We start from the raw sequence: 12,755 nt of genomic DNA on the forward strand, positions 1-12,755 counted from the left end.
ACACCTATCCTTACCCAATATGTTGATATCAGGACTCTGGAAAGCTGTAGAAAAGCATTTTACCTTTCAAGATATATGAATATCTAAGATGTTCCTAGAATAAAGAGTTGGTATTATTGTGAAAGTTATGATGGCAGGTATGATGGCAATTATCATGTAAAACTAGGATGCTTTTTTCTAAAATAATACTGATAAATTCAAAGTCAACTTATCAGGAAGATTTCTTTAGGGACAAAAAGTTTGTATGAACTTTTCATTTAGAGAAAAGGAAGAGATGGAGGGAAGGAAGAGAGTTGCTTATGCTCACATCAGCAGGAATGTTACAGGTTATCTATAATACTTTATGCCAGATGGCTATAACTTGGCAAGGTAAATTAATGAGTAATAGAAATATCATCCACAGCAGTTATAAGTTCTTTCTGGTAAATCTGAGCTAAATGTTCTTGAAGCTGTGTGTCCCTGTCTGCCCCTTCACACTTCCAGAATCTGTCTCAAAATAACTATTTTAATTTCAACCATGCAGCAAGTTAAAAAATACCCCACAAAATGGGTATTGAGAAGAGGTATTGTTTTTTAGGATACAGTGGAGTGTGCCAAGGCTTTTGTTTGAAGCCTAAAGGAAGAATATCTAGGTTCTTTAAGTTTTAGAATTATTTAGTTAAAATTCTAAAATTAAAAAAAAATAAAATACTGAAGTGGTCTCTAACCCCTAACAGTGGGTTACTTAGTGCCAAGGTGGAGAAAGACAGTATACTGAAGAATACCTTTTCCTTTTTTTTTTTTTTCCTAACAAAGTGATTCCTATTTGACTTTTGTCTTGTTAAAACAGACTTATGTACCACTTCTATTGCAATCTGGCAGTCAGAAATCATGTAATCAAGAATCACTTGCCCTCCAAAGTCACAAACTGCCTTTAAAATAATTTCTGAAACAACTTTTACAAGTTCTTTCCCTTTTAGATTTTATGAGTCACATTTTCAGGATGTCTCCCCAGTCTGGATGACTAGACAGAGTCTTAAATAATCACCAGGCTCTCAGGTGTTGGGAAGTTACGGAGGCTACCACCTATTGCAGAATTTGTAATAGCTCACAAGGGCTGACAACACTGGTAGTGTCTTCCCAGGGATTTATCTGGCGTTGTCTCCAGCTGATGGCTGGATTTTAAAGAGGTTTTAAGATGACTTTCCCTAAAGCAAACAGTCTGAAACAAGAAAAACATAGCTCCCAGAAGACTTGGTCTGCTTTGGCTGCTCTCCTTTGTGTCCATCAGTACATTTATAGAAGTTTTGTCTGCAAAGTCCCAACCTCAAACATGGAGTGAATTCTTGAGTTGAAAAAAGTAAAGCTAGAGAAGTGCCTAAAAAGTAGCACTTCCATCATAAAATTTTGGAACACATGTAGACTTACTTTCTTCCGACGAGCTTCCGCAGAATATTGATCCACTCTATGTACCTTCCTTCTTCTTTTCTTTGGAGCTGCAACTGGTCTTTCCTGTCTCCTCTTAGGAGGAAGCTTTCTCTTAGGTCTCTTAGGCGTAGTAAGAGGGGAGCCATAACTACTCTCCTGTACTGACAGGGAGAGATGTCTGGACTCAGAAAAAAAGCCTGTCTCGACTCATATCAGATAGTAAAGCTACCTCTGCAAGCTAATCCTGAAGCATAAATAGAGGCCTTTTCATAAATTTGGACATTTGAACAATTTAGTCTCTGTCTCTCTCTAGGGAGGAATCTACCAAATTGTACTGAAAGCAGAACAGCAGTTACAAGAGCATACAGCATAAAAGCAAATGAAAATGGTGTTTCAGAAAATAGGTGGGGCTTCTGGTCTTGGAAATATATAGTTATGGGTATTTTTTTTTTAATTGATCAACTGTTAATCCATTAATAATATCAAAATTTAAGTAAATTAAATGTAAGTAAAATTAATTGCATAAAATTTAGCAATTGCCTGGGGCAGAGGGCAGGTTGACACGCAACATCTCACTTTGTTGATGGTTCAGGTATGAATACTGCTGCCTGTCCAGACCAAATGTCTTTCTGCAAGGTTTCCCACGTGCACTTTTTGGCTGAATCAGTGACACTAGGTATCAGCAGGTGCCACCATTGTGTGCCAGGCCATGCACCCCACTGAAATCACCAGAGCCCCACTAGCCAGTGTTCGGGGACTGCAGATCTGCAGGACAAAGCTACAAAGATGAGACTCAGTATGGAGCTTGCATCCTTCAAATCAGCTAGGCAGGGCACATTTATTAGTGGCAGAGCATCTGAAAGCTGCACTGCTACCTGCCTTATTAGCAACTTTGTGGGCAACCTGAGAATTTAATTTTCCTAGCACTTTCAGTACAACATCTCACGTGGGTAATTGTTCATAAATGCATAAATAACTGGATAGACTTACAGGAGGGGAAACCCTTTTAAGACATAACTGTAAAAACTTGCTATCCCATTAATCAACTCACTTGCAATTTTAGACTGTACCACTCTCACTGACTTTACATGAGTCACAGGCTTTTGGCACTGCTGAGGATTGCAGGTGAGGCAGTGACAGATGATGCCTACCAGGAGATATTTACTACAGTATGCTGTGTATAATAGAGCACGCTGAGTGGGCTTGAGATGAGTCGGTGATTTATGATGATATTTTACTTCTATGTGTTTAGGCAGCTTCTCACAGTTGTTCAGTTACAGAGCAATGTAAACAGGGAAGGGAAGGAAGGGGATGTTACCATCTGCCATGCTGTTTCATTGCTTCCAAGGCAAGCAGCTGGAAAGGAGATTCTAGTCCAGTCTCATTCGTCTCTCTCCAGAAAGGCATTTTAATAAAGCAGCACCAGAGTTTTCTGTTTTTAAAACGCTTCAAGCTTTGTGCAGTCCTGATGAGAGGAGCGGCAGGAAAAGGAAGGATTCTCGTTTTACTGTCTCTGAATCGGCTCAGACAGAGCTTCACAATGCCAGAAACACGCGAGCGCAGGAAACCCAGGTCTGAACACTGAAAATGGCCGTCTCAAGACAGCATGTTAGAGGAGCAGCAGGAACGGCTTAGCAATGCCAGGTTTCAATCTGTTTTAGAGCTCTTACGGTAGTATATTTCTAGAGTGTTTTATTTTCAAAAACAAAAGTTAGCTAGGAGGAAAAAAAAAAAAAAAGCCAAGTTCTTATTAACCAGCCAAATCTTAGTTTTGCTTGAAAAGAGTCAGAACAGAGTTATGGAGGAGGGAAACAAATCCCTCCCCGCTTACAGAGGGGAACTGTAACATCACAAGGGTAACTAGCCAGCCAAAGCTCTGCTTCTTGACCCGGATGGACCAACCTAACAGAGTTCAACTGCAAAAGCACAGAGGGAAAGAAAAAAAAAATTGCAGAAGTAAATCAAGAGCAAGCATATATTTGATAACTCCCATAACTACTCCTGGAAATACAGCAGACTGTATTTCCCACTGTTGTACTTCTTAAGAAGTTCATTCATGTCCCACAACAAATAAATAAATAAATAAAATAACACCACCCTAACTAGACAACCAATTCCATTTACAATGAAATTCATAATGTTAGAGGACATGCAAAAGTAGCATAGTGGACACTGGCCATAGTCTGTATTCCATTTATATCGAGAATGCTGGCAATTTGCCCATAAAGCTTATGGCAATTCCCTTTAATCCTAGCTTTTAACTCTGTACATAGGCTGTTTTGCACATTCTGTGAAGCTTTAAGTGCCATCAGCTGGAGTCTGGAAGCTGAAGAATTTCAGCCGTGGATGCCATTAGACCTTTAAGATTATACATTTCAAATACATTTAGAACATTATTGGTATGAGAAGTTCTAGTAAACACCCGCTTTACTCTAATGGACATTTGTAGGATTTGGAGGATTTCAAGGTGTGAAACTACTCCTCAATCTACTAAATGTAGCAAGAAATGATAATCATGAAATATTCACTCTTCAAAACAAAAGTAAAAAACCTTAAATATAGCAGATAATTGTTACAAGCTTCTTTTCAAACATTATTGTTTGACCGATCTTTTTTTCTTTGCATGAAGAAAAATGAAGTGGTCAGGACTACTCCAACTGTCTAACTGCTGCCAGCTGTATAAAAAAAATCATGGGGAGGTCATGCTCTCAGTATCCCTTTGAGGACTCCTTCCTATCTGATTTATGTAAATTCCGTAGCTCCTAAAAATTGAAAACAAAGTGTCAAGAGAAACAGTATAAAATACTTCCTAGTTTCTCTACCCTGAAACCAGGCCCTTCACAAATCTCAGCATCTGTACACTTACACAGCTGTATTCATTTACTTAAATTTCCACTCACAAAATTATGGCAACTGTTTGAACTGCAAGCCCATACATGCTCATATGCTAAATAGTCTGTTCTCAATTTGCTAAAAATCAGTTTCATGCTCCTTATGTTTAACGCAAATGACATAAATCAATTTATTTGTAAAACTTTCACAAGCTATTAATTCACACTTATTAAGAACCTAAGCTGTGCCTTGAATTGGATGTTAGCCTTCAGATAATGATCCAGAAGAACCCCCAAACAATAAAACCTTTGTGGGTTTTTGCTTTTATAACAATTTTTTCTGAAACTAGATTACTCAGCATCAAGCGCTAACCTAGTTTGTTAAAGGCTAGAACTTAAAAAACAAATTCAATGTCATCTTCTTCATATTCTCCTTTAAGTCCATGAGAAGAGCCCCACAACTCTGTTCAGAAGAAGTGGTTGTCTACAGACAAATAAAATTGCAGTTGTCAGTCATAAGTCACATATACTTGTGATACTTCAAAAGAGGAACTATAAAGCATCATTGAGTGATGTATCCTGGAACTGCATCCGACCAGACAGCTCCCATTGCCTATATCTTGCTTGACCCATTCACACATCTTTCCTGCTCTGAGCCAAATGATGACATGAAAACATATCAATGCCTGTCAACTTAGCAGGAGTGTTGGTAGATTCTAACCACCAGATATCCAGAAAAGGGATTTCTTCTTCCTGCCCAGTATGCTGTTTCAATGCTGGTTTGGAATATTTCCTCACACCCACTGCTCTGGGACCATGGCTCAAAACGCTCCAGCAGGGGTGCTACCCACAGCAAATCCATAATCACTGTAAACTTGTTTAAGCAGCCCACATAACTCAAGCATATTAAAAAGGCTTACTGCTGCTTCTCTTTACTCTCTTCTCCAGTAGAGGAAGCTGTCAGATGCACAGCAAAGAAGTAAGAAACTGCTGGGTACGTGGTTGCTCAGGGAGATTTGTATTGCCTTCCAAAGAGTAGGTAACTGATACATTCCTCAGTTTTCAAAGGTTTGCAAACATTTGTTTACTCTTTAAAAAACACGTATGAAATCTCCTGAAGCCTTGTGACTATGATCTACAGGCATATGTTTTCACTGAGACTAGGGTTGCTCTGCCAGATGGTCAGCCCCCAACCACCTGAAGCAATAAGATATTTGGGTGCAGAACTTAATTTCCCTCCCCACAAATCCCAGACAACTGCATAGTCTGAGTTCTTGTAGCCTGGACCATGTTGGCAGGGACGCAGTACTCATTAGTCCTACTCGGCTACCCAAAGCCCAAACAAGGGGTTAAACTACTGTAGTGTTTTACACATCATTTTTCATCAAAATACCTTATGGTGCTTCAAAACTTTTTCCAAATTCAACAGTCCAGCCCTGAGGGAACGGTATTGGCGAAACTTTCTGAACCCCTCCAGGGTCTATATGAAACTGGAAATAGCAACTTTTTACAGCTCATGACAGACTGGAATTATTACTTTGGCTACTGCAAGCTGTCAGCTTTCAAGAAACTTCTCTCTTCTCTGCATTTTTCCTCAATATTTTCTGCATTATAGTTCTATTACTTTTAAGAAGGATAAATTGTAGGAGGGACGTTAAATTCTGCTGTTGAACCCAATTATATGCTCATCTTTGCCACAGAGATCTTTCCATGTGCATTTTCATATCACACAGAGACACAGACTACCGAAAGACATGTGCCGTTCCTTCTCAGAACTGAATCTCACAGGATAAGTCCTTAAACAATAACTTTGCTTTCTCTGGCAGAGGGGATGCATACTACAGAAATGAGTGAAAAAACTTGCTAAAAATATTACTCCTGAGCAGCAGCAATTATTCCAAAAATGTGTTCAAGACGTGTGCTTTTTCTACAGAAGAAAATCTGTACTAACCTCTGAGTTGAAAGGACCATATCTGTGGCCAGCAGCATCTGGTTGCTCAGAGTAGAAAGCATAAACATAAGGCCTGAAAGAAAGAAAGGCCTTGTTCAGGACAGCTTTCCTTCAACAACAAAAAGCCCCAGACCTGCCAGGTCAAGTCAAATCAAGCTGACCTTGCAAGGAGAGTTGGCTTTATGGAAAAAGAACTGTTTCTCAGTCATATGTTTCCATGGTATGATTAAGCAATTAGTTGTTCTACAACTTTATTAAATCCCAGAACACATGCAGGGAGGCACCCGGGGTACCATCCGAGGACACACACTCTTTCTTAGTCTTGTAAGAGGGATCGCAACAGCAGCTCGCCTGAGCTTTGCAGCCAGCAGCGTGTGCAAACTTGCGTATGAAAAAATGGTCATAATTAAAATCTTAAAGTTTTCCCAGTCCTCAGGGTCCAGTACTGCAACTGCCATTGCCTATAATAAGGTTGTTAAACCATATTAGACTCAGTAGGATAAAATCAATCCAAGTTAATCCATGTAACTAAATGCTTCAAGATCGCAAAGAAATTCATATCATACGTTTATTGAGAAGAATCAAAACACTGATGGTTAAAAACTGGGATCAAAACAATAAAAACAAACAAAAAGCAACAGCAACAACAAGAAACAAACCTTTTAACTCAATGATAGTGTAACAAAGCTAAATTTCCCCTTGCTCTTCCAGCTACTTTTAAAAGAGCACAAGCTAGCTGTTATCCAACAACAGGTTGAATTACCTTTCATTATCCGGAAGGGTCAGCCACTGCAGTATTGTTAATATTCTGCGCTCGTGGGGGATGACACTAGACCACAAAATGTAAATATATGCCTTGTTATCATAGAATACAAAAAAGCATCAAAACAGCCTTGCTAAGAACTGGTTCTAACATGATTAAAATCAATCATAACAATGTCATTTCCTTTTAGTATGTTGTATCTTCTTTCTTCTTGTTTGGTACTGATTCTTATTTTGCAAACAATCACTTCAGGCCTCCTGGATGTCCACATACTCCAAAAGAAAGGAGGATTGAAAGTTCATAACTGAAGCCAGAACCCAAGGCAGAAAATCTAAGCACTCTAAATAACAGTGAATACACACCATTATGGTAGCTTTAACCCAGATGAACTGCTTTTATGCACAATGGTGCAGCCATTGGATAGCTGGCATGAGTAAAAACCAAGAAATTGCTCACATCAGTACAAGACTAAATGCTAGTCTTGAAGACATTGGAAAAGTTCCCATTGACTTAATAATAACCAAATTTAGGATTAAGATGGTGCAAATCAAACCAGAGCCATCTGAAATATCAGACAATCAGCACGGTGACTCACACAACTTTTACTACTTCTCACTCTGCAGAACAGATTCATCCCACTTCACTGTTTGTATCCCGAGACTTTTAACTTGGTTGCTAAGGCCAAATTCATGCTATGAGAATGACTAAACTTATAAACAGCTGTTACGTTTCAAAATACCTCATCTTAAGAAAGCTCTGCAAATCAGTGACCATGCAATTATTATAATACGATAGCATTTGTTGGTCCAGATTCTTTTAGATCAGTTGCGCAATCCCAAGACAGGAATCATTTACAACCATCTTAGATTCGCCATATTGAATGAAATTCATCATTTACTAGTTAGTATGTTTTACAGAGAAATACAGATGCCAACAGCCGTATTGAAACAAGTTACTTTCTAATGCCTTATACAGCAACAGTGGCTATCAGTCTCCAGCGACACAGAAAAATTTCAGTTGTAAAACAACTATGCAAACTAGGCAATATCATAAGGCAGAATAATAATGTTAGGTATTGCCCAGTTTTGAAACTTATTAGTTGCACAAATTGAAAAAAAAATCCATTATTTCAATTAATTCATTTGAGAGTAAGATGTTTTTAAACACTACTATTTTCCTTAAAATGTTTATCTGAAAATTTTCCCTCAAAACATTCCATGTCCCAAATTAAATAATATAGTTTTAAGAAGGATATATTTCATTCATACATAAAGTGGCTGAATCACTCTCTAATTATTGACATACATATGACACAACCTTTGTTACCTTCCCTAACGTTTTATATCCCCAAGCTTGCATCAGCCCAGGTGTTTATGATGATTCTGTAGTTATAAGTGCTTAGGAATTGCAAGAATTTCTGCATTTTGTAGAGCACCAGACTGAAGCTCTGTCAGGTAACTGTCTTGCAAGCCTAACCCTAAGCATTGTACATGGTAAATTTTATTATTCCCTCCATATGTTATATGATATTTAGAGTAGCAAAAAGCATTACTCCTAATGGAATTAAAAATAATAATAAACCCCATCAGTACTTGTAATCTTGACAGTTTGCTCATTTTCTTCACTTCTGAAATTCTGTCACTAAAATAAAATACAAAGATTGATCCACCCGAATTCCTCAGAACTGATAAAAACATTCATTTTTAGTTAGGAAGATATGTCTTAGTTGGGACAAGGGAAACTAATTCAGAACCATCAAACAGCAGAATAAATAGCAAAGATCCTCAAGACTGTCTCTTAAGAAATGGGAACTGGATATCTTATTCAAAGGCCAGGCTGGATTGTAAAATGAGTGTCAATTAGGCTGTTAATGTCAAATGACATGAGTACAATTTGTCTCCCACAAATACTCAGAAGTCTAAAAGACTGTGCCAGCAATAGTAAAAGGCAAAATAACCCACAGTCAAATGAAGGAAAGAAATTTCTGACAGTCACACTTTTGTTCAAACAACTGCTAAAAATCAGTGTATAAACTTAAAGTAGCAAACCATAGCATTAGCTTTAGTTATCAGAAACATTGCACAAATGAAACAAGGGAGGCTTACAGGTACGGTCTCCAACTGGGCTACCAAATGCTTAGTGGAAGGAAAACAATTAATAAACATTTGCATTGAATTAATTCCGATTTATTAGTTACAAATCTCCAGAAAATAGAGGGCACTTACACAGACCAGAAGAATGTGCCAGCTTTTACCCCTTGCTTGGCTGCAGTAATCCAAATCTAATGAGGAAAATATAAGAGGATTAGAATATGTTCAGATCTTTAATGACTCTCTGAAATCAAAATAAAATGTTTTCAAGTCACATTCTTCTACCCTGAGCCCAGAAATAAAAATTGCAGGCTCCAGCCTCCATCCCTAATTCAAACGCATGGAGTGACAAACCTATGCAGATTCTGTAGCGGTGGATCAGCTGCTGCATTGTAGACAGTTTCACCCCTAAATCTTTGATACTTTTAATGCAGAGAATTAAGATACATAGACAGAAATTTCTTAGGCACCCCACCCCATCTCATTTTCATGAAGAGGACCACATCTCACCTGAGCCCTTCAGTGTTTAAGTTTTGGAGGATTCTGTTAGGAAAGAACTCAGCTCAACACTCATCAGGGTCTATATAAAGATCGTCTATATAAAGATTCCTCTTTCCCTATGCACTGTCCTCGACAGGAGTTTAAGAACTATTTGAGCTCACATAATGTGGAAATGACAGAAACAATCTCCATGAGCTTTTCAATTTTATTTTATTTTTTAATCCATCTATTTTTATGGCTATGAAACAGTTTGTAGCAGCAAGTTCTACAGTGTAATCACACCCAGTGAGTATATTTTCTTTTGTTTGGTTTAAACCTGCCAATCTCACAGGGGTTACAGTACTATTCCCATTTCTTAATTCTTTCTCTTCCCTCTTCTATAAAACATTCATCATTTTCATCTAAACCTCACCTATAAACCCCCTCTATTATTTTTCAAGCAAGAATAGCATTCATTTGTTTGAACTTTCTTTAATGAAAGCCACACCATACCTCTGGTTATCCTCATCACCCTCTCTTTTTTTTTTTTTCTTTTTTTGTCCTAAGTATACCTATACAAGGCAAGGGAATGAGAATGTCTAATTATGGACCTTCCTGACATTTCATTTGTAGCCTGCCAGGACCGAATTTCTTTTGCAAGGAAATAACCAAATTATTTTAAAACCTATTTCAAAAGTGGCAAAGACAGGCCAACATTACACATACAACTAGAAAATTGTTTTCCCATGTTTTTATTTACACATACTACAATTTATACATTTCGTGACCATTTAAGCCAAAGCATAGTTCCCTTCCTTGATAATTGCAAAATCTTTCATTTATTTTAAATCAACTCTTCAAAAGTACATTCAAGGGCACTCTACCTTGCTCAAACAGACACTTATAAACTGTCATCTGGGCATGCATTATCCAAATGTCATGCCTAAATTATTCATGCATTAGTCTTAATTGAAATAAATTTGTGGAGTCTAATGAAAGATCATTTCTGCACTGAGTCTATAGTTAATTGCAACTAAATACGGATATTGTTATGCTCATAATTAAAGGAAACTTGATCATCTGTTCCTTTCCAGTGCCATGCGTACATCTCTTAACTTATCTTTGCATCTTTTATTCTTCCAAATCTTACTGGACTCAATCCAGTTAATTTAAAACCACAGCTACGGAAGAATGTGTTTTCATTACATTCTAACTTTCTGGTAACCTATCCTCTTTTTCAGGGAAGAATACGTCCATGGTAACTCTATAGAAATGGTTGTTTAATAAATAAATGCAGCAATAACCAGAGCAGAATGACCATGGGTTTGAAATTATGTTGGAATTTGGTTTTGAATTGTTGAACAACAGGAAGACTGTTTTCAAATGCTGACAGACCAGCACTGACAGGATGGGACATAAAAATGCAGGTGAATGTGAAGAGACACAAGGAAGGGTGCCTTCAAGCTGGAAGCCATGTGTTGTAGTCAGAGGTGTGACGGTAATGCAAGGATACATCCACAAGCTCGTTTGTGTCATCTACGTCAGCAAAGAGTATATAACCTCAGCCCAAACCCAATGTCTAACTAAGACGGGAGCTACTCCATGTTCATTAGCGGTTCTTGGGCTTTCCACGTGAAAAAGAGCCAGCATTTAAAGCAAATACGTTTTCCATTGCACTGTAGATTTATTCCTAGAGGAGAACCCTGCCATGGCAGAGAAGAGAGGTCAAATATAAATTTAGTAGGAGTGTCAGCTCCACTGCTGTTATGCTCTTTGGTCTTGCTGTACTTGGAAAACCATTGTCCCTCCAGAGCTGCAGTGGATTTATTTTTCTTTGAAAGTGTTTGTGTTCTGCAAAGTTTAAATAATTTTGCAGATATCTTTGGGAAGGTACCAACAAACTAAGTCCAGGGAATTCAGTATTTGGACTTACCATCTGTTAACTCTAGTTTGGCTTTCTAGTGCTTTGGACTGCAAAGGTCCAGGTGGTCCTGTCTGCCTCTTGTTGATTAAATGAGACCTGCCAGGTCCCACCCTCAGCAGCTGAAGCTGTCCCGTGCTGCTCCTGACTGTTAGCATGCTAAAATCAACCACAACGTTGTCTGTTTTAGACAGTGATTTTAAACATGTGCCATAAGACACCCTTTCTCTGGCCAAGTGAGTAGAACAGTAGTAATCTTGACAGACGAATAATTAGGTCCAGTGTACATTGCCAAGATGCCCTGCTTGCCTGCAAGAAGTCAGTAACTATTTTTTATTCCAGTGGAGCATACAGCATGCTTCATGTGTCCCACATGAAAACAGCATGAACACTATCTAGACCAGGGAGCAATGCAAGCAGTCATCCACTGCCTGCTTTCACACAGGGGCCGGAGACACACAGGGCTTTACCAAAGGACTCTTGCAAGACTCTCTGATTCTAGGAAGTTTCTGCAAAGCTCTTACCAAAGAAGTACAGAGAAGCAAAGACTTCTCTTAACTCTCATCCAAGTTCGGGACAGCAGGAGAGAGAAGCCTGCAGAGTGAATACTGCTATGTTTTAAACCAGCTTTCAAAAGGGCAGAAAAAGTGGTAATACTGCCACAGTCCTTGAAGAGCTTCTCCTGTATCAGGCTGCAGGGTCTGACGATGTCTCCCAAGTGATCTGAGCAGGGATCACCCCTAGTTGTGCACTCCTACATGAGCAGTAAGTGGAGAACAGCACTGTCCCTTCCAAAGGCACCAAGACAGGCTTAGACAGGGAAAAACTGCACCCTCCCTGCTCCCAAGTATTTCACCTCGGGAATGCAGCAATTTACATTGGCATTAACTATTTGGATGAGGAAAGGTGTCTGCTGCACTTAAAATAAGCTCAACAGCTAAGACAGTGATCCGTTAAAGTCCAAGACCAACAAGTCAAATAAGTCCGTATCTGACGCAACATCTGAGAAGTGAGTCTGAATTGACTCCATCGTGACTTTGCCAGAGCCTGGTTCAACCCAAGGTTGCAATGCGTACTACTGGACACTTCCTCCTATTTTTTAGCAAGAAAAAAAATAAATAAAAGCTTTTGGTTTATTTAAAAGGGAAGTAATAAAACTCAGTATGATTCAACATCACACCTAAAGCCACTACACCATAACAAAATATTTGCCGAGACATCTCATAGCAATTAGAGAAGCAGCAGCAGTCATCCAGGTAGAAGAGTTTCCATCCACATTATCCAAGCTTTAAAGCAAAGTTTTATTGCGTTT

At 38.6% G+C, this 12,755-nt stretch overlaps 1 protein-coding gene across 7 annotated transcripts in view; it reads right to left on the minus strand.

The window, feature by feature from the left end:
- ENPP2 (ectonucleotide pyrophosphatase/phosphodiesterase 2) overlaps positions 1-12,755 on the minus strand; it is a 74,196-nt gene that overhangs the window by 27,171 nt on the left and 34,270 nt on the right. For all 7 annotated transcript variants that reach the window (XM_040546956.1, XM_040546950.1, XM_040546951.1 and 4 more), the window contains exons 9-11: positions 9,178-9,233; positions 6,953-7,018; positions 6,190-6,262 (exon numbers count right to left, since the gene is read on the minus strand). In XM_040546956.1, the coding sequence (XP_040402890.1) occupies positions 6,190-6,262; positions 6,953-7,018; positions 9,178-9,233 (195 nt within the window). The remainder of the gene's footprint in view (positions 1-6,189; positions 6,263-6,952; positions 7,019-9,177; positions 9,234-12,755) is intronic.

The sequence above is a fragment of the Cygnus olor genome, chromosome 2 (genome assembly GCF_009769625.2).
Source record: "Cygnus olor isolate bCygOlo1 chromosome 2, bCygOlo1.pri.v2, whole genome shotgun sequence".
Classification (NCBI taxonomy): domain Eukaryota; kingdom Metazoa; phylum Chordata; class Aves; order Anseriformes; family Anatidae; genus Cygnus; species Cygnus olor.